The sequence below is a fragment of the Spea bombifrons genome, chromosome 12 (assembly GCF_027358695.1).
Source record: "Spea bombifrons isolate aSpeBom1 chromosome 12, aSpeBom1.2.pri, whole genome shotgun sequence".
NCBI lineage: Eukaryota > Metazoa > Chordata > Amphibia > Anura > Pelobatidae > Spea > Spea bombifrons.
This window is the reverse complement of record NC_071098.1, coordinates 29956683-29981132: the sequence shown is the minus strand read 5'-3', so window position 1 is coordinate 29981132 and position 24450 is coordinate 29956683. Positions and strand designations below refer to the sequence as shown.

The 24450-nt window shown below is 45.2% G+C and overlaps 1 protein-coding gene across 1 annotated transcript in view; it reads left to right on the top strand.

Annotated features, from left to right (window-relative positions):
* The first annotated feature begins 2413 nt into the window (after positions 1–2413).
* The window catches only part of ARHGEF1 (Rho guanine nucleotide exchange factor 1), a 34420-nt gene continuing 12383 nt past the window's right edge, over positions 2414–24450 (top strand). The window contains 8 exon segments of the mRNA XM_053451949.1: positions 2414–2492; positions 17613–17670; positions 20463–20534; positions 20781–20894; positions 21983–22081; positions 22555–22597; positions 23247–23352; positions 23796–23936. Coding sequence (XP_053307924.1) covers positions 17644–17670; positions 20463–20534; positions 20781–20894; positions 21983–22081; positions 22555–22597; positions 23247–23352; positions 23796–23936 — 602 coding nt within the window. The 5' untranslated portion in view covers positions 2414–2492; positions 17613–17643.

Sequence of the window (24450 nt, the reverse complement as noted above, 5' to 3'; positions counted from 1 at the left end):
CAGCGCTGTATACAGTAATATACCACCCCAGCGATGTATACAGTAATATAACCCCCCAGCTCTGTATACATTAATAACCCCCAGTGCTGCATATAATAATAACCCCCAGTGCTGTATACAGTAATATAACCCCCAGTGCTGTATACAGTAATATAACCCCCAGCGTTGTATACAGTAATAACCCCAGAACTGTATACAGTAATATAACCCCCAGTGCTGTATACAGTAATATAACCCCCAGCGTTGTATACAGTAATAACCCCCAGCGCTGTATACAGTAATATAACCCCCCCAGAGCTGTATACAGTAATATAACACCCCAGCACTGTATACAGTAATATACCCCCAGTGCTGTATACAGTCATATAACCCCCAGAGCTGTATACAGTAATATACCCCCAGTGCTGTATACAGTCATATACCCCCCAGAGCTGTATACAGTAATATAACCCCCCAGCGCTGTATACAGTATAACCCCCAGCGCTGTATACAGTAATATAACCCCCAACGCTGTATACAGTAATATAACCCCCAGCGCTGTATACAGTAATATAACCCCCAGCTCTGTATACAGTAATAACCCCCCAGCGCTGTATACAGTAATATAACCCCCAGCGCTGTATACAGTAATATAACCCCCCAGAGCTGTATACAGTAATATAACCCCCCAGCGCTGTATACAGTAATAACCCCAGTGCTGTATACAGTAATATAACCCCCAGCGTTGTATACAGTAATAACCCCCAACGCTGTATACAGTAATATAACCCCCAGTGCTGTATACAGTAATATAACCCCCAGCGCTGTATACAGTAATATAACCCCCAGTGTTGTATACAGTAATATAACCCCCAGCGCTGTATACAGTAATATTACCCCCAGCGCTGTATACAGTAATATTACCCCCAGCGCTGTATACAGTAATATAACCCCCAGCGCTGTATACAGTAATATAACCCCCCAGTGCTGTATACAGTAATATAACCCCCCAGAGCTGTATACAGTAATAACCCCAGTGCTTGTCTCGCTGATGGAATCCGATCCCGTGAAGCCCCAGCTTTTTTGGGTAGACGATGTAGATTGTGTTTTTGGGTTCCTATCTCCTTTTGAAGACTCCGTTGGCTCCCCTCTTTAAAGGGGGACCAAGAAGACCTGGCCCAGATTTGGCCAGGTAGGGAAGGATGGGGTTGCATTTCCCTTCTGGGAGCGGGGTCAAAAGATGAAGATTTGGGGGTTTGATGGCACTTTCGTCACTTTCGATTCACTGTCCAGTTCACTTGAAAAACTTCCAGGACTAAATGCACATTTGAAGAATATCACGCGTTATTGAACAGTGCTGATAAAATGCAGATACTCACCTGTTTTGTGACGTGCCCCCTTACTTTTTAATATAAAACCTGTACCTTTTATGCACTTTCTTCCATAACTTTATGTTTCTCTACCCCACCTCCTCGCCTTGACTTTATTTTCACCCAAAACTCGTCAGCATGCCCCCTTCTCTTTGGCACTTTGGTTTTATGGTTCAGAGCCAATGGCCGCTACGCCGGGGCAGGTACCAACGGCGATCACCAGAGATCTCTTTGCAGGAGGCTTCACCTCATGGAGGCTTCAAACCAACAGGGCGGCGGATCCTGGGCACCCTGCACGGCACGGCAATGCCAAGAGCCCCAGCTAAGGGACAAAAGCCACGAGGAGCGCGCCCGGCTCTGCGCGTGGATGGCACGATGTCATCGGTGTGGAATTTCAGCAGGGTTGGCACGGGTCGGCAACCTGATCCCTTTTCAGGGACAACCTGGCCAGGGTGGTGCTTTATCCGCATCGTTGTCTTTACCTGCCGCCCAGCCAGAGGTTGGCGTTTGCTCCTCAGACCCTCGGTGAGAGGAGCAGAGGACCCAAACTGAGCGAAGGCCCCAAAACCGGGTCACCTGCTACGCTCTGTTTTAATAAACCGACCCGGGGCGGCCGACGCGATTGGCTCGGCTCTGGCTTGTCCCTCCCATCGGGTGATGAGGCAAACCAAGCTGAGGAGTTGGCTCGAGCCCTTCGCTGGCTTGCCCGGTGGGTAGCTGTTAACCGCTTAAATGCCGTGCTACCCTATAGGGGGATGCGGGGAGGGTTAATTCATTGCATTCACGAGCTCCAGGCCTATACGGTCCCTCCCTGCGTGTATCAGGCCTGTCTGGCTGGTTCTTGGAGTCTATATACCTGCCTTCCCTCCCTCTCTCTGTCTGCCTCTCTTATCCACCCCTCCCCCCATCACACTTGCTCCCTCCTCTTCTCTCTTTCTCACCACTTCCCCTCCCCCAGTCCCACCTCCCAAAACACTCAGCCCTTCCTGTACTACCCCCCTTCTCCTTTTTTCTGTTCAAGTCTGGAGTTTAGTGACAACTGGAGTTATAGTCCTGGGTCCCTCTTTACCCCGATCCCCACCATCCACCCCATGCACAGAGGACTGGTGTGAGCTTCTGGGGAGCCCGGTGCGAAGGCAGGAGGTAAGAGGGGTCTTATTGGGGGATGTGGGGGTAATAGGGACACCCTGTATATCCTGCCCTCCTATGCCCCCCCCTGCTTTGCTAATTAGTGTAACTTTTTGTTTGTAAATAAAGACCTTTTTGAGGAAAAATATTTTTGTTTCACACAAAGCCTGCCGGCGACGAAAGGACAACTGCAGGCTAGCAGCTTTTGTTGGATCATAACTCTCATCGCCCTTAGCCAATGGCATGGCAGCTGTCGGCTGCCAGTGATGGGAGCTGGTGTCTGACAGCAGCTGGGGCCTCACCCCTCTGGGCCTGGCGGACTGGTCGTGCCAGCGGCCGGCAGGTGTGGGGTGTGTAATCGCAGGGCCGGATCCTGGACAGGGCAACCTAGGTGTCCGTTTGGGGTCTGCGGCCGCACATATATAAGTTGCATTGTTATGGAAAGTGATTGAGCGGGGGCCCTAAATTGCCTAGGACCCCATTATTATTATGGTTATTATTATTGTTTTATATAGCGCCATCATAATCTGTAGCGCGGTACAATGGGTAGACAGGACATAACAAGTATGGAGTGTTATTCCGGCTCTGGTGTTTTGTGTATACTCAGCGCTTACCTAGAAGTTAAGTTGGGGGCTTTTCTGCTCTGTGCCCCCAATGAACGATTGCCCCCCTGTGTCTTGGCCCTCTGCATTGACACTTTTCTTTTGCCCCTTCTTATTGCCCCGCCTCCCCGCTGTGTCTTGTTTAACCTCCTAACGCTGATACTATCACTGGCCTTTTTGCTTTTAACCCTTGCCAGTGCTGCCGGTCGCCGTACTCGGGAACTTACTAAATTAGCTCGTCCTGAGGCTCTTGAAATTTTAACCCTTTAATAGTACATAGTGAAGGTTCTATGTAGCGACTCACCAAATGGCTCTGATACCCTTCGTCATGGAGGCCTTGACTTGTCATTATTTAAAGATACACTTAACGGAGTCACCTGCATTCAAGCAGGGATATCAACCATAACATACTGGGAGCAAAAGCACCAACTGAGAGTCTTATATATGATCACAGCAGGGAGAATAGGAAGGAGTCGGCTTCAGACTGTGACACCCCGAGAATCTGCCCCTGCACCCAGAGATTGGGGCAAAAACCCAGAGACTCAAGCTAAAACCCTGCCAGTTCCCAGGTATGCCCATTACCCAGTCCTTTAGCCCTTCATCATCATCTTATTTCTTTTGCTGTTATAGACTTTTACCGCACCGACACAATCCATGGATCCATCTCTCGCGACGCTGCCCTTCACTACCCTTCTTTCCTGCCCTCTGTCACTGCCCTCATTTCTGTTTCTTCTTGCCCTCCTTTCTGTTTCTTCTTGCCCTCCTGATACCACTTCCGACATAACCGCCATCAACTGCCACTAACATCGGTGAGCAAACTGAAAGGGGATCCCCCCACCATTTGTGTTCTCGTTCTGTCATCTGTCCCAATCTACCAGACAAACACCCTGACTCCTTATCAGACCGCCTGTGGGGAAACAATGGAATGGCTCAGTCTTAATCACCCAGTCAGGCTCTGACTCATGAAAGTCTGTGGAGGAACGAAAGCAGAATGACCTAAATCAGATGACCTGGTACCTCTTCTAGAAAACCCCCTCTTGCTCTCCACATGCCCCCATTGCTGCTCCTCCAGGGTTACTCTCTTGCCACCTCTTGTTACTGTCTCTCCACGCCACCATTGCCCCAACCTCTGTCTCTCCACACCTCCTCCGGTCTCCTTACAGCCTCTCTCCCTTCTCACCAAGAAGAAGTCTGTGTCCCTTTGACCTTCTGTCCCCGGCCCCCATCCTTTTCCTGTTCCTTGTGTGTCCCTTGGATCCCAGCTGGATCCCATTGTCCTAAACAGACTGCAGCCTCTTATTAACTCTTTCAAACAGTCGCCTGTGAGTGGGGTCAGAAGGTTTACTCTTGAACTTGAATGCTTTCAGACACTCAAGTAAAAAATAGCCCCCCCCCATGTCACAACTAACATATCCCTTTATCTAAAGTTATCGTATGTCAACTTATAGCAGAACCAACATTCTGGGGTTTTCCTTTTTTTGGAGGAAACACTCTGTCTCGCAGAGGACCTAATTCCTTATTTTTCTGAATTCTCATCTCCGAGAGATTCGTTGTGCCGACTTTGCATCCATAAAGTTGTCTAAAAACGGTTTAAAGTGATTACATTGTAGCAATAACAATTTTAGGAGACCCTTAGGCAGCCCAATGATAACCGAGTGGCCAATAAGTTGTTGGTCCCTCGAAGCAGCCAATCAGTTGTTCCAAAAAGTTGAAACCCATGATGCATTGCAAAACATCTCATGATTTATTTGGGCCAAGACTGGGGCATGGTCCCTCAAAGTTTTCTGGTGGCCCCTTACTACTTGGTGGCTTTAGAAGACCTAAGCCTACTGGCTCAAAACACAAACATAGCATTGGCCGGCCCGTCTAGTCACCGCTTTTTGGTCTTGTCTTAGCGTATGGCTGTCCTGAATCTATCTGGATCCTGCTATGACCTTCCTTGCTCCTAAATCATATCTAGACCCTGTGTATGGCGGGTATTTACGTAGCAGGAACCGTATCTCCCCGTGACGCCCACCTCCAGCTGGTCTGTGGAAGTTGGCTTTTCATGTTCGCATGCCAAGAACTTCGACAAACAATTCCAGAAATGTGCATTCTTACAGCATGGAGACGGCAGACGCTTTATCCCTCTGTTATTAAAAAAGAAAAAAAATATATATTCCGATTGGTTTCGTGCCGGACAAGTGAACACGTGGCTTGATAAAGAGACTTTGTGTATGTTAGATGGACCTTGTGGTCCTCCATCCGTAAGATTAAATTAAAACAAAAGACGAGGTCTACCTGAAGAGCAATTATGGAAAAAGGCAGAACGGTTGTTTCGTTAGTTGCCATGGTGATGCTTCAAAGTTGATACTTTGTGGAACATTGGTTGCTTGTCGTGTTGGCTTGACTTTTGTTGTTTTTGGTGTCACAAGAATAAAAATGATTTTATTACATTGATTCTGATGGCCAAGGTTTTTATTTTTTATTTTATTAAGATAAAAAATGGACTGTAAGCTTATGGGCCGAGCTCTCTTTCCCTAATGTATCGGTTCGTCTTGGTCGGTTCTAGTTTTGTCAGACCCTTTGAATGTGCGGACTGTAAGAAGCGCCATATAAATAATAATAATAATAATAATGCTGCCTGGCTAAGCCAACTGGAACGCTCTTCAATTAATGAAAGGCTGAGTTGACTGCTGCCACGTCTCCTGGAAGTTGTCCATCAAGTCGGTCATCGAGTCTCTTGGTGGAGTGGCTTATGCGAGATGAAGCCCATCTGTCACCTGCGTTGGCTGTTGAATGTTGGGTTCTCAGTCAACCGGTTGATCGACTAGATTTTGTTCAACTCTACTACCAGCTTGAGTCAGATTTTGGGTTGCCATACTTTTTTATAGAGGTTCTTCCAGTTGGCAGTTGAGTCGACTTAAGTTGAACCAACTTCTACTGTGGTCGTGTTCCCTTTACGAAATAGGTGAAGTTACTCAACTTCAGTATTCTGCACATTTTTTTCTTCCTTTCTTCAGCCCCTGGTGGAGTCGCAGTTAAAATCGTGATTAAACAGAGTCCTCTCTGATCGTCGGCCGTCAGATTTTCCACATTCAGGGAGGAATTATTTTTCCTCCGGGACGTGGACAGCAGAGGCAGTGACCGCTAACGCATGGAGGAGGTGGCATGGGAACCTGTCCGCGTGCTGCGCATGTCGCGGTGCACACCTACACTGCTGTTGTCATGTGTGTGTTTTGCACGGCTGTATCTGACATGAATGGGCACAGTTTCTTGGTGCATTTGCCCGACACCCACTCTTTTCTTCTTGACATTTGCCGTTTAACCACTTAATTCCCACAATGTCTGTCACGGAAGCTGTGATGAACATATAGATTCTCTCTTTGGATTTTTTGAAGTGACCCCCACTCAGTGCTGAATGGTTTCATTCATTCATTCATTCATTCACAATTTTTTATATATATTTATTTCATATATATATGTTTTTATTTTTTTCTGGTCCGTTTGTAAGTAGGTATGTAAGGGCTTTGTGTCAAAACTTGACATGATTGGAATTGTCTTTTGTGCTTTTGAACTTAAACATGAAGATCTATCACATGAATTAGAGGGAAGCCGTGCACCGAAAGAATAAAACAAACACCCTTTAATTACCCGTTCGCATTTATAGCCTAGTATTTAACCTCTCATTATTTGTGACCCTGCCCAAGCATTTCCTGCTTGTTGCGATCCTGCTTGTTGTTAGCCGATCTGACACTGTATCTGTCATCTTATTTAAGCGTTAAATGAGCGAATGTCGTTTTTTTTGGGGGGGGTAACCTTGTTTGAAAGTTTGCTTAAAGCAACAATGAGACTATCTAACAGGAAATGTGATCGGGATCAAGATTAATTCATCTACTTAGTATGCTTGCATTTCGCTGAGTGGTAGAAGTAAATTAGTAAAAAGGGCTTGTATTTTTTTTTAGGGCTTTTTACCAAAAAAAAAATTGGTGAAACCTGATTAGTTAAATTTACCTTTTTTTTTTTTAAATGTTTTGTTTGTTTTTTCATTTAAAGAATATTCCTAAAAGTATGTGAACCCCTCTGGGTTCCAACCTTGTGCTCAACGCTATGTATAAAGTCTCAGCCGGATGCCTATGGGACATTGGAGGACGTTGGACATTCCTCGTGTCCTTGTCTACCTAGAGTTCCTAAAGTTCACGGAAAACTTTGCGCTTGAGTCCAGAGCATGATCTTTGAGACATGCCCGTTGGTACCTAATTTTGTTTGTTTTTGAATTTTGCTTGTTAATCCCTATAAAAAAGGATTTTTACAAAAAAAATGCGTCCCCCCGCGTGATGGGGCAGAGGTCTGCTTCTAGGTCTTCTCATTACTATGGTCCTTTGGCCCGAAGATGCCAAAGAGGCTGTGATAAGACGAGAAAGTCCTCCAATTATTATAACTATTGTTATTGTTTTTTATTGTTTTATATAGCGCCATCATATGTAGCGCTGTACAATGGGTAGACAGGACATAACAACTTGACTTACTGAAACAACAGGCGAGGAGGGCCCGGCACAAACAAGCTTACAATCAATAACTTAAAAGTGGCTACTTTCGTAAACGTAAAACGCGTCGGAACGCAAGTCCGTTCCAGCCTGATCCCACGTTGGGCATCTCCTGACATGACCATGACATGCAACATAAGTTGATATCGAGGTGGAGACCAGGAGAGGAGAAGGGGTTAAATAAGTAACAGAAAGTGAAAGTTTGTTATCTCTGTTTACCCATTCAGTGTATTGTTATCTCCTTTTGTTACACTGTTGGTGTTTAAAACACGGCCTCCAAATTGTTTTGGGTCTACCTCAAAGTTGAGTTGGCTGCCATTTTAATTGACGCCCCCTTCTTTGTTTTGGGGGACTCATCTCTTTTAACCTGTTCACGCCTATTCGGGTCTTTATCTGGCCATTTAGCTGTAAACAATCCATTGTCCGCATCTATTGAGAAACAGATAAGCGATACGTTGTATGTTTTGATCACAACGAGAACTTTGACCGCCAATGAAAAAGCCCTCAAGACGTTCTTCAGAAAGAGCAGACTTTGTGGAATGTGTTTTTGTAACGATGCAGACACCGGGCTGGATATCTGTAGATAAAGATTATTACATAAGAAAATATCTTAACGCTTCTGTACCCTACACAGCATCTACGTTCTCAAAACCTTTTGACGTGTTGGGAACTCCTACAAAATTTGTGGTTGTTTTTGCGACATTTTTGAAAAACCTGATGATCGTAAACTTTTTTTGCCCCCTTACGTTCCATTGGTTTTGTTTCGACACAGCTCTTTGTATTGCTGAGGCTGGGCCGTAATCCCCTAATAATATGGGGTCACAGGATGAGACCCCTGAGGTCCTGAGAGCTTATGTGACTTCAGATTGTCTTCTATGTTGGTCCCAAAAAAAAGTATTGGGCTAATGTGGCTAAAAAACCACGAATATTGATAGAAATCTATGGGATAAAGGGCTTATGGAGGACTTGCAAAGTTCTGCTGTAAAGCAATCAACTCAGGAAAATTTCCGAGGAGGAGGTGGCACCTAAATATGAAATGGTGGGGATCTCCACGGATACAAATAAATCGGAAGGGAAAGCTTTCTCACGGTTACCCGTTTTAATTGTGCTCTGAGCTCTCACATGGTCTCAAGTGACCTTAAATGAAAATGCACATGATGTCATACGTGTCTTGGGTTCATTGTTCCTGTTAGTGTTGGTTCGTTGAAGGTCCCAGGACCGATGAACCGATGTAGACACCATGGTTGGATTTGTGATTATCAGGGAAGATTAATAAAATACATCGTCTAAGTTACATAAACACAGTAAGTAGCTGACGGGAAGAAAGTCATCTTCTTCATCATGACCGCTGGACAGAGATCCTGCTCATTAAGGATAACGCTCTGGAGATGTTCTTCAAGCCTTGAAGTTCTTCAAGATAGGAGAGACATTCTCTCCTGCCAACACCAAACACTAAAAAAGTAGCCATTTCAGTATGAAGTATGTTCTTCTGGTAAGCTGAGGATACGTAATGGAGAGCCCTAGTGTTATTATTTTGAAGAACGTCAATGTTGTTGTGGTAAGACACTTGAGGAGGTGTCTGTCTCATTGCGTTAGTTTGTGATGTCTTATAGACGGCCATTTATAAGAGGTAGAATCTCGTAAGCTTTCAAGACCCCACTCTTTGACTCTTTCTTTGACTTTAATAATCCTTGAGTGACCTCTGAGTGCTGAAGAGTTTATGTGGCTGTAGATCTTACATGAAGAGTATAGCACCACTAAGTAGGTGTCGCAAATGTATTCGGACAACGTTCTCTGGGGCCGATATGGTAATTCCAAATCCCACCTCAATAGGTTGAGGATTCCATGGATTTTCTGTGTGTTCCGAGGGCTGCTAATGAACCCAGAGCTTGTTGATGTATAGCCTGATCCTGAAGCATAGCTGGGTCTTTGTCCAGGAGACGAGGCAGACTGGTGTTGGGTTTCCTCCAGACCATGCGCTCACCCCTCTACCTCGGGAACAGTGGCAGTCTGTGGCGTGGAGCTTCTGTGGGACACAGAATGGTTGTTTTGTGAGCTGGCTGCTTGGTGGCTATGATGCAAGGCTGGGTGTTCCTCTTTCCAGCAGTCGCGGGGTGGGTTGGCAGTTTGAGAATCTTAAATTACCTTTTTCCCTTTCCTCCCCAGCCACTGAGAGGGTTTTGTGCTCCTACAGACTGTGTATTCATGATCGGGGTAAGACCAGGAGGGGCCCTGGGGCTGTAAAATAACATACACAGAAGTGAGGGTCCTCCCGTGTGACTTGCTGTCCCTGTGTGCTAACAAAATAGCAGTCTATGTGTAGACATTTGTGTCTGCAAGGCCACCCTGCTCTAGATGCATGTACCTGTTCATCTACGAGTGGCCCATCCGGACTGTATCTGTGGGTCTGGGTATTTTTTAAGGAGCAGAATCGATAGATCACGAGGCCCTCTGAGCCTGTAGTTTTAGATGTCATGTAAGGATGTTTTACTTCAGTGAGAGGGTGGTGGATAAGTGGAGCCATCTCCCAGCAGAGGTGGTAGAGGGTAATACAGTGAGGAGATTTAAACATGCATGGGATAGACATACGGCTCCTGAATCTGAGACTGATTAAGGTTTGAGTCTTTACAGCAAGAGAAATTAGACGGGGGCCGAATGGGGCCGATCTGCCGGCAGGTTCAGCGTTTCTATGAGTGCATTTGTGTCGGTTTAGTCTAGGCCGTGTATATAATGTACCCCCCGCTTTATGAGCGTCCCTGTTGTAGTGGTATGTGCACCATATAGTATGTTTATGCACCCCCCACTCTATGCATATACATGGGGACGGAAAAAGTAGCCCGTCCCGCTCCTGTGTGCATGCGGTTAATCGCGTGTGTACGCATGTAAATGCAGGTCACAAACGCACATTCATTATCTGAAGGAGGAACTTACCACCAAATATCTGTGTGCTTTTACACATGCCAGGGCACATGCTTCCAGTGCATGGATTCACGCGTGTGGGTGGAATGTGTACATCATATCCCTGCCTTTCCCTTTGGTATGTTCTGTATACCAACTGGTGAGAGGGGGGGGGGTCGCTCATACCAAAGTCATAGTAGAGCTTTGTGCTATAACATGGGATTCCCTGAAGTCTCTAGCTTTAGTAATCACCTCTCTTTACTGAGTGGGTAGTAATTAAGTGGAACAGCCTCCCAGCAGAAGTGGTAGAGGGTAATACAGTGAGGGGATTAAACATGCATGGGATAGACATACGGCTCCTGAATCTAAGATGAGACCAACGACTATTTGTACCGCATTTAATTTTTTATTATTTTATTTATTATTAAAAGTGATCATGGGCTTAGGTTTCTGTTTAGTTTATTATTATTTATTATTATTATTGTTATAGTATAATAATTATACTAATAAAATTATAAAAATATAATGATAATATATAATTATAAAAATAAAATTATAATATAATTATAAAAATAAAATTATAATATAATTAAAAAAATTTATAATTTAAAAAATAAAATTTATAATATAATTATAAAAATAAAATTTATAATCTAATCATTATAACAATTCTAATAAGTAACAACAGTTACAATGTTTCCATTTTGTATACGGATAAGAAAATAAATTATATGATGTTTAAAAACAAAGTAGCGAAGTTAAGTTTCTGAGGTTTTTTTTTACTCGATGATCCGCCACTGGGCTGTGGGGCTCGTGGGCTGGGGGGGGGGCTTGTACTCGCTCTGTGTCTTCAGATATCACCAAGTACAGCTCTGAGGATGTGTCTGCGGCACAGATACCGCTATATATATAATATATTGTATATATAATATAATATAATATATATATAGCGCCTGCTTATCACCCCCGCACAGCTGCGCTTCTATCTGTAGCCGCCATGACTTCCTTTTAAAGGAGCGCGGCCTTTTCTCAGTAAAAGTTCAAATATATTTAATGATAGGTTTGATAAATTCATTGTACTGCGCTGCGGAATATGATGGCGCCATAAGAAACCATAAATAATATTCATAACAATAACCAACAAAAAAATTTAATATTTTAGTTTCTATTTTAACCAGGACGGAGTTTTTCGATTGGCTGCGTTCAACTTCCCTGCCCGGAAAGAATAGCTTTTGTTTTTTTATGATAAAACCTGTTTCTGCCTATTTCTAAGTTTTTCTAAGTATTTCTGGACGTCGCTTTGCTGTAAATTTCAGTAACCGTGGGGGGTGGGGGGGGTTTATGTTTAAAGTTATTCCGGTGCAACCCGAAAAGGAACATTCCATTGGTTGCCATGGTAATTGCACAATTTTATTTACCGGAATTCTTTTAACCCTGCAACATCCAGCGAGTTGCAATAGAAGCTGGCATGCTGGGAATTGAAGTCGGCAGCCAAGTGATTGCTTTGTAGAGTGCAAGCTCTTGAGCCAAAGTAATCCCCCCTGTGTGTGTGTGAGGTTGGCACTTCTGTATTAATGATGGGAGTGAGTCAGTCATGGGGGGGGGTTCCGGCAGGGCAAATACCTGCCCCGCAGCTGCCCCCACCTCTCCCCTCTCAGCAGGAAATTGAACTTTCGTAAGGCTGATGTAAGTGTTTTCGCGTATTTTTTATTCTCACTCCCTAAAACGTGATGAATGTATTTTGACGTAAGCCTCGTGCGATATAATCAGGCGTTATAGCAAAATATTTCATGTTACCCAGTAAATCGGGCGAAGAAAAGACCGCCGAGTCCTTTGCTTATTTTTCTGCGGGATTACGTAAGGAATGTTCAATTCTAATTTTAGTTCCATATTATCCCCAGCAAGCAGCAAGTACGTTTCACACCTTGTGTGTTTCCTGGTTACTATCTGGTGTCTCCATTCTGTTTTCATCATATAGGAAATTTTACTGCCAGCAGTAGCATTTATTTACTCAGAGGGGGGTAGATGAGTGGAGCCGCCTCCCAGCAGAGGTGGTAGAGGGTAATACAGCGAGGGGATTTAAACATGCATGGGATAGACATACGGCTCCTGAAGACGAGACCAACGACTGATTAAGGCAGGGGTTCTCAAACTGCGGCCCTCCAGCTGCTGCAGGACTACATCTCCCATACTCCTCAGCCAGCCCCTTAGCTGAAGGAGCATTATGGGAGATGTAGTCCTGCAGCAGCTGGAGGGCCGCAGTTTGAGAACCCCTGGATTAAGGTTTGAGTCTTTACAGCAGGAGAAACGGGCAGAGTAGACGGGGGGCCGACGGGGGCCGATCTGCCGGAAGGTTCTATTGTTTTTCTATGTTTTCTAAACAAACCTTGGCTTTTGTTTCCAGTGGCTTCTCAAGGCTTCTTTAGGCCACTTACTGAACCTCGAGTGCACGTTTTGTGTTGAGATAAATAAAAAAAAAATCTGGTATTATGTTTTCCTTTTTAAAAACTCTTAATCACCCAGCCGGACTCTCAGATTAATGAAAGTCTATGGAGGGATGGACTTCATTAGCATCGCCGTAAAGCATCAGCTCAGTGTGGTGTCTGGGAAAGTCACCCAAAATATCACATGACTGACAGCAACGGCGGCTCCAGGTCTGCAGATAAAGGGGGTTATTGGAACAAAATGAGATAAAACCAAGTGTCACCGACCAACATTACTGTATACAGTGCTGGGGGTTATATTACTGTATACAGCGCTGGGGGTTATATTACTGTATACAGCGCTGGGGGTTATATTACTGTATACAGCGCTGGGGGTTATATTACTGTATACAGTGCTGGGGGTTATTACTGTATACAGCGCTGGGGGTTATTACTGTATACAGCGCGGGGGGTTATATTACTGTATACAGCGCTGGGGGTTATTACTGTATACAGCGCTGGGGGTTATATTACTGTATACAGCGCTGGGGGTTATATTACTGTATACAGCGCTGGGGGTTATTACTGTATACAGCGCTGGGGGTTATATTACTGTATACAGTGCTGGGGGTTATATTACTGTATACAGTGCTGGGGGTTATATTACTGTATACAGTGCTGGGGGTTATATTACTGTATACAGCGCTGGGGGTTATATTACTGTATACAGCGCTGGGGGGTTATATTACTGTATACAGCGCTGGGGGTTATATTACTGTATACAGTGCTGGGGTTATTACTGTATACATCGCTGGGGGTTATATTACTGTATACAGCGCTGGGGGGTTATATTACTGTATACAGCGCTGGGGGTTATATTACTGTATACAGCGCTGGGGGTTATATTACTGTATACAGTGCTGGGTGGGGGTTATATTACTGTATACAGCACTGGGGGTTATATTACTGTATACAGTGCTGGGGGGTTATATTACTGTATACAGCACTGGGGGTTATATCACTGTATACAGTGCTGGGTGGGGGTTATATTACTGTATACAGTGCTGGGTGGGGGTTATATTACTGTATACAGCGCTGGGGGTTATATCACTGTATACAGTGCTGGGGGTTATATTACTGTATACAGTGCTGGGGGTTATATTACTGTATACAGTGCTGGGTGGGGGTTATATTACTGTATACAGTGCTGGGGGGTTATATTACTGTATACAGTGCTGGGTGGGGGTTATATTACTGTATACAGCGCTGGGAAGTTATTACTGTATACAGCGCTGGGGGTTATATCACTGTATACAGCGCTGGGGGTTATATTACTGTATACAGCGCTGGGGGAGGTTATATTACTGTATACAGAGCTGGGGATTATTACTGTATACAGCGCTGGGGTTATATTACTGTATACAGAGCTGGGGATTATTACTGTATACAGCGCTGGGGTTATATTACTGTATACAGCGCTGGGGGTTATATTACTGTATACAGTGCTGGGGGTTATTACTGTATACAGCGCTGGGGGTTATATTACTGTATACAGCGCTGGGGGTTATTACTGTACACAGCGCTGGGGGTTATATTACTATATACAGCGTTGGGGGTTATATTACTGTATACAGCGCTGGGGGTTATATTACTGTATACAGCGCTGGGGGTTATATTACTGTATACAGCGCTGGGGGTTATTACTGTATACAGCGCTGGGGGTTATATTACTATATACAGTGCTGGGGGTTATATTACTGTATACAGCGCTGGGGGTTATATTACTGTATACAGCGCTGGGGGTTATATTACTGTATACAGCGCTGGGGGGTTATATTACTGTATACAGCGCTGGGGGTTATATTACTGTATACAGTGCTGGGGGTTATATTACTGTATACAGTGCTGGGTGGGGGTTATATTACTGTATACAGCGCTGGGGGTTATATTACTGTATACAGCGCTGGGGTTATATTACTGTATACAGCGCTGGGGTTATATTACTGTATACAGCGCTGGGGGTTATATTGCTGTATACAGCGCTGGGGGTTATATTGCTGTATACAGCGCTGGGGGTTATATTACTGTATACAGCGCTGGGGGGGTTATTACTGTATACAGCGCTGGGGGGGTTATTACTGTATACAGCGCTGGGGGTTATATTACTGTATACAGCGCTGGGGGTTATATTACTGTATACAGCGCTGGGGGTTATATTACTGTATACAGCGCTGGGGGGTTATTACTGTATACAGCGCTGGGGGGTTATTACTGTATACAGCGCTGGGAGTTATATTACTGTATACAGCGCTGGGGTTATATTACTGTATACAGCACTGGGGGTTATATCACTGTATACAGCGCTGGGGGGGTTATTACTGTATACAGCGCTGGGGGGGTTATTACTGTATACAGTGCTGGGGGTTATATTACTGTATACAGCGCTGGGGGTAATATTACTGTATACAGCGCTGGGGGGTTATATTACTGTATACAGCGCTGGGGTTATATTACTGTATACAGTGCTGGGGGTTATATTACTGTATACAGCGCTGGGGGTTATATTACTGTATACAGCGCTGGGGGTTATATTACTGTATACAGCGCTGGGGGGTTATATTACTGTATACAGTGCTGGGGGTTATATTACTGTATACAGCGCTGGGGGTTATATTACTGTATACATCGCTGGGGGTTATATTACTGTATACAGCGCTGGGGGTTATATTACTGTATACAGCGCTGGGGGGTTATATTACTGTATACAGCGCTGGGGGTTATATCACTGTATACAGCACTGGGGGGTTATATTACTGTATACAGTGCTGGGGGGTTATATTACTGTATACATCGCTGGGGGTTATATTACTGTATACAGCGCTAGGGGGGGTTATATTACTGTATACAGCGCTGGGGGTTATTACTGTATACAGCGCTGGGGGGTTATATTACTGTATACATCGCTGGGGGTTATATTACTGTATACAGCGCTGGGGGGTTATATTACTGTATACAGCGCTGGGGGGGGTTATTACTGTATACAGCGCTGGGGGGGTTATTACTGTATACAGCGCTGGGGGTTATATTACTGTATACAGTGCTGGGGGGTTATTACTGTATACAGCGCTGGGGGGTTATATTACTGTATACATCGCTGGGGGTTATATTACTGTATACAGCGCTGGGGGGTTATATTACTGTATACAGCACTGGGGGGTTATATTACTGTATACAGCGCTGGGGGTTATATTACTGTATACAGCGCTGGGGGGGTTATTACTGTATACAGCGCTGGGGGTTATATTACTGTATACAGCGCTGGGGGGTTATTTTACTGTATACAGCGCTGGGGGTTATATCACTGTATACAGCGCTGGGGGTTATATTACTGTATACAGCGCTGGGGGGTTATTTTACTGTATACAGCGCTGGGGGGGTTATTACTGTGTACAGCGCTGGGGGGGGTTATTACTTCATACAGAAAGTCAGTAAGTTTATTGTTAAATACGAGTAACGCTAAAGTAAGTCGGCGTGCGGGGGTAACCGCTTTCCAGAAGGGGTTGTGGATACGTGGACCAGCTTAGCAGTAAAGGCAGACGGTGTTTTTTTCTCAGACTGTAACAGAAGCAGATAAGAGAAATGGCCGCATTCCTTTATAATGCCTCATGCGCGATTTCTTACGCTTGGTGCTGCAGCTGCGATGATTAAACAAATCCATCAAACCGGGAACGTTTCACTGCCTCCAGCTAATCGTTCAGCGCTGCCCATCCAGCTGGCGTCTCGACTCCAACTCCCATCATGATCATGCATCCAGCTTTACAGCATCTGCTTCCAAACCCCACGCTGGCGGGTTGCGCAGCCCCGTCGCCTGGTGCCTGTGTGATACACGTGTGATGGTCCGGCGCTGTAAGGGTTAACAGCCATGGTATGAGAGGGCAGGAGGCCAGGGACCCCCCCTCCGGACCAGGACACAACAGCTGGTAGTAAGCAGTGTGTCTGCGGGGATAATGTGCCCCCTGCCCCCACCACCCCCTCTGGGTAGAGAGAGCTGAATTAACCAGGGGAGGTAGTTGGAAGGGGAGAGTGTGCAGGGTGGGGGTGGTTTTGTCCTCCCGCATACCTGGGATTCCTCTCCACCCCCTGCCCAGCTCTCCCTCCTCCAGTCCCATGTCTCTCCCTTCGTTTACTCATCGCTCCCCCTCCTCCCAGCCTGATCTCTGCCATCTGAAACTGTAGCCACCAAAGTCACTCTTTGGACCCTTGTGATGTTCGATGACCTCAGTGTCGGCCATGACATCACACGCCCTGACGATGTTTGTAGTCACTGCCTGCTGAATATTAATGATCACAGCGCCGACGAACTCCAAACACAAGTGCAGGGCGTCCCTGATTATTATTATTATTATTATTATTATTTATTGTTTTATATAGCGCCATCAAATCCCGCTGAGGATTCGTGGCCCCTGCATACGTGTAATTCTTACTTGCCTTGCTTGTAATGGATCTCTCCGTGTTATGCGCACGTGATCACGCGTGTAAGAACGGCAGAGCTCGGGTACGATGTTTATGCTTTCGTTAGACGAAGACCTGACATGCTGGTTGCCCCCCCCCCCAGTGTTTCTCCTCCGCTGATCCCATATATCCCTAGATTCATTGTCTCCTAACAACTCGGATTTCTCTTCCCAGGTTTTTGCCAGGTTACCCTCCGCCAGCAAACATGGACCCGGATGAAGCGCATTTTGGGGTGAGTTATACCCTGCTTCACGTGGAGACCTAGATGCCGGCCTGAGCCACTCGGCCTGAGCGTTCTGCTTGTGTATTCACCTCGTATATGTGACTCTAAGTTAATTTTTAATGGAATCTCTTCGTAGGTGTACATCACTCTTTCACTCCCATCACTCCTGTGTTCCAATGGCCCTTTATCACTCGCATCACTCCTGTGTTCCAATGGCCCTTTATCACTCCCATCACTCCTGTGTTCCAATGGCCCTTTATCACTCCCATCACTCCTGTGTTCCAATGGCCCTTTATCACTCCCATCACTCCTGTGTTCCAATGGCCCTTTATCACTCCCATCACTCCCATCACTCCTGTTCACTCCCATCACTCCTGTGTTCCAATAGCCCTTTATCACTCCCATTACTCCTGTTCACTCCCATCACTCCTGTGTTCCAATAGCCCTTTATCACTCCCATCACTCCTGTTCACTCCCATCACTCCCATGTTCCAATGGCACGTTGTGTTCGCTGATCCAAGTTTAAGTTTAAAAGGCTAATTGGTCGTTAGAAAACCCCTTTTGCGAGTATGTTAGTTTTTCTATGGAAACAGCTCAGTGACCCCAAAAGTTTGAACGGTAGCGTGTATATGTGTGTTTGTGTGTCTTGGAGGGTAGTACAGTGAGGGTATTAAACATGCATGGGGTAGACATACGGGTCCTGAATCTAAGACGAGACCAACGACTGATTAAGGTTTGAGTCTTTACAGCAGACTAGACGGGCCAAGCGGGGCCGATCTGCCGGTTCTAGTGATGTTGGAGAACTTCCTAAATACCCCCTTAAGCTATTAGGTTTCAGGAAGCCAGATCAAAGTTCTGCTCAACGTCATATATCTGCCCCCTGGTCACTGTCATCATTACGGCTTTCAGCAAGGCAGGAGCTCACAGAGATAACAGGAGCTATTTCCAGAAGATCTGCTTCAACCGAGCCAGAGACGGCCGGCCCGAGACTACCCTAGGTGTTAGAAACAAAATGAATCCACCGAGACGGTGCCCGCAGCCGATGGATATAAATGATGTGTCTTCAGCTCGTACGGCCATCTACAAAGCCTGGAACACATTGTGTTTGCGTCAGAAGAGTCTTCAAGGATTTGGTCTACAGAACCAGAGATACTCGTAGACCTAAGTAAAGTCCTAACTACACTGGAGTTCTTTGGCGAGACGAGCCGATACATTAGGGAAAGAGGACCCGGCTCGCAAACTTAGTCAAGTCAATCAAAATATTGGGGGGTATTCAGCTTTAGGGGTGACCAGACACTCGAGGTGGTCACAGTTCATATAGGTAACAAGGGGTAGCAATCGGTGGAGAATTCCAGGAGCTGGAATCCTCGATCGGAGTCAAAGAATGGAGTCGGTGTTCTGAGGGCGAGCAGGAGTGCGGGAGTGCGGAGAGTCCGTCGGCACAGATGATCATTGTAGTCGTATTGTTTAAAAGGGGTGGAGAGGCAAAGGGTAATTATTGAGTAATCCAGACCGGGTCCCCGGCGGAGAACCGCGTGTTAGGAGAAGTTGATTGAGCAAGGTTAGGGTGTTCCACCAAGGAGGTGCACAAAGAAATGTGTTGTTTCGTGGAGCCGGAGGAGGTGTCGGGAGACCAGGAGAGGTATAAGTACAAGGTACAGGGGAGGAAGAAGCTTACGCTTAGCGAGGGTACAGGGAGTATCGAGGTGGACTTCTACCTGCAACTAAAATAAGGACCCTTATGAGCCGGACTTTTTTAGACTTTTTCTAAAATCGATCACTGATTTTAAGCTCACTTTTGAAATTGTTTTGGGAACAAACCTCAACGATCAAGTATTCACGACTCGCTCAGTTCAAGACAAAGTTGACCAATTATCTCGGCGGCTCTTAGGTTGGCCTCCCCATTGACGTTCTCCTGGACTTTAATTTTAATGAATTACTTTTTTATGCTATAACCAGTTTAACATGTGCTACGTCTTAGAGGTTCCTCAAACAGGCTTGTCCAAAAACTCTACTCAAATCCAACATGGCCCCTCCACCGGATGCTGTCCAGACCTGTATAAAGTGAGCACCGGGGCGGAATATATTGGGTAGTTTCTAGGGAAATACAGACGCATTAAGATATAAGTTTTTAGTTTGATCTGCAGCCAGGAATTGACTGTTTGAGCATTAGGAGAGATTCTGCCCGGCAGTAGCCAGACCTTTCCGATTTTGGCCCATAAAGCGGGGCGTTCGGGGAACAGAGGTGAACGAAAATGAACATTTTTGCGGAGCGTTCCAAGTTCACGGCTCCAGCTGTGTGCGCAGATAAGTGTTTCCCGCTTACAAAACCAATTCACATTTAGCCTGGTTTTCCCTATATTAAAAAATCCTTGAACCAGAACATCATCTTTTTTTTTTTTTCCGTCTCTGGCGTCCAATCATGATTTGGTTCCCATGATGCATTGCAAAGTCTGGCTTGGAACCATCTGAGTAGTTTTTTTTGCCTGTACTGTGTCACCCTGTTAGTGTCATCTGGATTAATTCTATAAAATAATAAAAATAATTTCACAAAGCAAGGTACTTTTATTGAATTTTAGATTTTATTTAAAGTTGGCTGATTTGGTAATTTTTGGGGGCTACGTATAGAAAATGAACTCTGGTCAAAGTTCTAAATGTGGAACGTTCATCATGGAAACCATTGGATGATGCCTGCTGATGGCACCATGTTTTTAGAACCTTGACCTGAAACTTCTCCTTGAATGTAACCCCCTTTGTGTTAAGACTTAAGACTTCGCTTTTGACCACAACTCCTCTTGCAGGGTCTCCACTCATTGGGCGCGACGTCTATCATCGGAGCAGAGGACGAGGACTTTGAGAATGACATTGAGCCGGTCAGTGGTTCTAGGGGACCCGTGGGTCGTTTTTGGGGTGTGTAGGCTGAAGAATGTCTTTATTTTGTGCCGGGCAGCCATACAGCTTTAAATCCCATTCCTTCGTCCCAGATTCGTCTTTGATGCGGCCGTGTTACCTAAAAAGTTAAATAATGTCAGAAAAAAACTAGAAATCATCAAATTCCTATTGATTTTAATGCTTGCTGTTTATCTTTTATTCCATGGTTGTCCTCAATCTGTCTCCAGAGCGTAGAAGACCAGAGCAGCCCGTTCCAGAGTATCGAGCACGTGAAGGCGCACCCGGCCTACATCATGGTGTTCCTTCAGCATGTGGTGCTTCAGTTTGATCCCAGCCCGTTGGTAAGACGAGAACAAAGTCGTGTCACCGCCATGCATCTCGATACACCGGTTAAATGCCACACTACCATCTCCGAGCTTATTAGGGCTTTGTGAGGGACTGCTGGCATGGATGGTCCCAAACTACACCTTCTGGGAAGGACCTCCGTGCCACCAGTGCTCTGCGGAGGCTGTGACCGTCCTATGTGCATGAAATGTCCCAAAAAGCAGGGTGGGATTCCATGTTTACCAGACCTCAATGAGTATTTTAGCCAACATCTCCCCAACATTGGGGCTATTCATGATGCACTTCGTAAGGTAGGAGTCCATGGCAGTTGGGTAACTGCACCCCCCACCCCTTATTGTCAGAATGTAGCTGCCAGTTTAATGTCTATTACCCAACCATTAAATACAAGCCTCTGGCTTTGTGTCTCACGTCTTTCTCTCTCTTCCATGTTGCTCTCAGATGGTCAACTCCTTGAGAACAGGTGTGTGTGTGTGCGCGATCTGATTCTTTTTAGCCCAAAACAATACTTGGTTATTTAGATTTAATTATCTTTGCGGTCTTAGCTGGCAAAGTTGGGTCATTGGCAGGCGTTCCTGGGTCTTGCAGGACGTCGAGTCTTCTCCTTTCACGAAGGCTCCAGAGAGGTCTCGCAACCCACATGGTCATCAAAGGGTTGAAAGCGCTCTGTTGTTTAGAGCGTGGAGTGCTGTTGCGCAATACATCGGGACAGGGGGTTTTCTTATCAACTTTGTTTCCAGTTGCCAAAGTGCCATTGGCTTTATTCCGACAGACAGAGTGTGTCTTTTATCATATTGTATGTTTGTGTGATGAGCCACAACCAGGTTGCCTTCGACTTAAAGGGCTTGTAGGGGCAGGGGCAACTACTTGTGCCGTATTAAGAGGCCGGGGTGGAATAAGATGCATGTTCCCTGTCAGTGGCATGAAATGCTTGCTGTCTTCGATAACACGGTGTATCCTTCTGCGCATGAGATGCTGGTGACTCTAAGGTCCATCGTCTACGTGGTTTTCCGTGATCGATGGGTGGGAAGCGGTCGCCCTGCTGGGTTTTACTCTTTAAACGATCTTTGTGAATATCCACCCCCAGCTCTGTTACCTGCATGCGGACATCCTGAAGAGCCTTTCGGCCAAAGAGGGGAAGAAGTTTTTCCTGGACTTCCACTATACCTTTCTGATGAAAGGAGCGGTGAGTACCCACCTTCCTCCAAATATTCTGCAAGCGCTGTTTGAAGGAGGCCATAATCTAAAAGTAGAGGGTCAGAGGCTTAGATGTCGTATAAGGAAATTTTACTTTACTGAGAGGGTAGATAATTGGAACAGCCTCCCAGCAGAGGTGGTAGAGGGTAATACAGTGAGGGGATTTAAACATGCATGGGATAGACATACGGCTCCTGAATCTAAGACAAGACCAACGACTGATTAAGGTTTGAGTCTTTACAGCAGGAGAAACGGGCAGACTAGACAGGGGCCGAAGGGGGGCCGATCTGCCTCAGTTCCTCATTCTGCCCGCACCGAGTGAGTAGACATGTAGAAACTTCTGCTCTGTATTGTTCATTTCCTGGAAATGGCTGCTGATTTCCACGCAGTGGCGGGTTAGAGATGAGCCGTACATCCTGTAGCCACGGCTCTGGTGGTAACGCAGGCGTCTTCTCTTGGCAGGTCCTACGCGTTTCGGTGCCCAGCAACATTTCCTTTGATCTAGGTGAGTTTTTACCAGCCTTCTACGAGGTGAGGGTAACGTACGTCACGTGACGCTCAACGCAATAAAGAATGTATTAACCCCTTAAGGACAATGGGCGGTCCCTAAACCCACTGAAAACAATGCATGTACGGGCTTTGTCATTACGGGGTTAATATTACGGGATTCACGCCGGCCAGACGCGTTTTGACGTCCAGGAGCCCTCTGCTGGTCAGGGAGCGACACTGCAGCCTGTAAAAGCCACAAATGCAGAAAAAAAAACCCATAATTCCGTTTCAAATGTCAAAAAAAGATGACTTTCGTTAAGACGTCTCATTCACCAAATTCCTTTTAATAAGTCTGAATTTTTTGATGACTTTTATTAACCCCTTTAGGACAATGGGCGGTCCCTAAACCCATTGAAAAGAATGCATTTTGAGCCAGTACATGTACGGGCTTTGTCATTAAGGGGTTAAAAATGAAAGTGCGTTTATGGACTTCGCTCTTTAGGGCTCTACACAGAGGTCCTTGCTATTTAAACCCAGCACTTCTATTTACAGCAGGACATTGAAACGCGAATAAGATGTTTAGATAAACGGGTCGGGTGCTTTGTAAATAATACGTTTTATAAATGATTGGTTTATAATTTTAATGTTTTTTTTATTGCACCCAGATCGCACGCGACCCGACCTCATCCCGGAAGAGACGCAGAAAAAGTACGTCCGGGAGATTCAGAGTTATCAGGTTCCGGAGATCTGCAGGCAGCTGGAAGACTTCAGGTACCCCCCGCCACGCGCCCGATTTTGCTTTTTTAACAATAAATTGATGAATTCTCTATATAAAACAATAAATAATAAATTATAAATATTAAAAATAAATATATTATTATTTTTATTATTATTATCTGGCCCCTCTGGTATTTTATTTTTACATTATTATTATTATTATTATTTATTATTATTATCTGGCCCCTCTGGTATTTTTTTTTTACATTATTATTATTATTTATTATTATTATCTGGTATTTTATTTTTACATTATTATTTATTATTATTATTATTTATTTATTATTACTTTTATTCGTGGTAACTATTACATTCTTTTCACCGGGATATAATTTATTATTTTTTTTATACTTTAAAATAAATTTCCATTGTTTTCGGAGCCTTTTGGGTTTCTGCCAGGTAGTCTAGCGTCTGTGTTCTCTTTTTGGTCCGCGCAGGTCCAAGCGGGTACTGGGAATGACCCCCGGGGAACTTGAACTGAGCGAGCTGGAATCGTATCGGACCAGCGACCGACACATCCTGGAATCCAAAGAGAAGCAGGTAGCCGAGCAGCTGCTGGCTCGGCTCGATGAGATGCAGTGAGTATCCTCGAAGCGGACAGGGTGGGCAAACCGGTTCTGCTGCCAAGATGAGAATGGGGTCCTTTGGGCTTAAAGTACTAGAGGAACCCACCGGCAGCCCCCGAAGAACTAAGATGTGGCGTGTGTCCAAATGGCGTGTAAAGGGACCCTGCAGCATGCATATGATATGAGAGATCCCTTTAAATCCTCACAGTGTCCCGTATGGGACTCCGCAGAATCCCCCCCATATGCATTTGCCCGCCCGGGGGTCTATCGAGACCCCCGTGTACATGCTTGGACTGATCTCTTGGATTGGGTTGATAATAAATATAAAAAACTTATATCCAGGTTTAGATTCACAGTTTTGTGTATTATTTATAAATATGTAATTTGGCTATTTTATTCTTTTTGACAAATTTCCAACAAATACATAGATTTTATATAAAAAAAAAAGTATTTCTGCAATTTAATTTTGTGCTTATTATGTGGTTCGGGGACGTTTTATACGTGGCGGATAGTTCTTAGCCAGTAA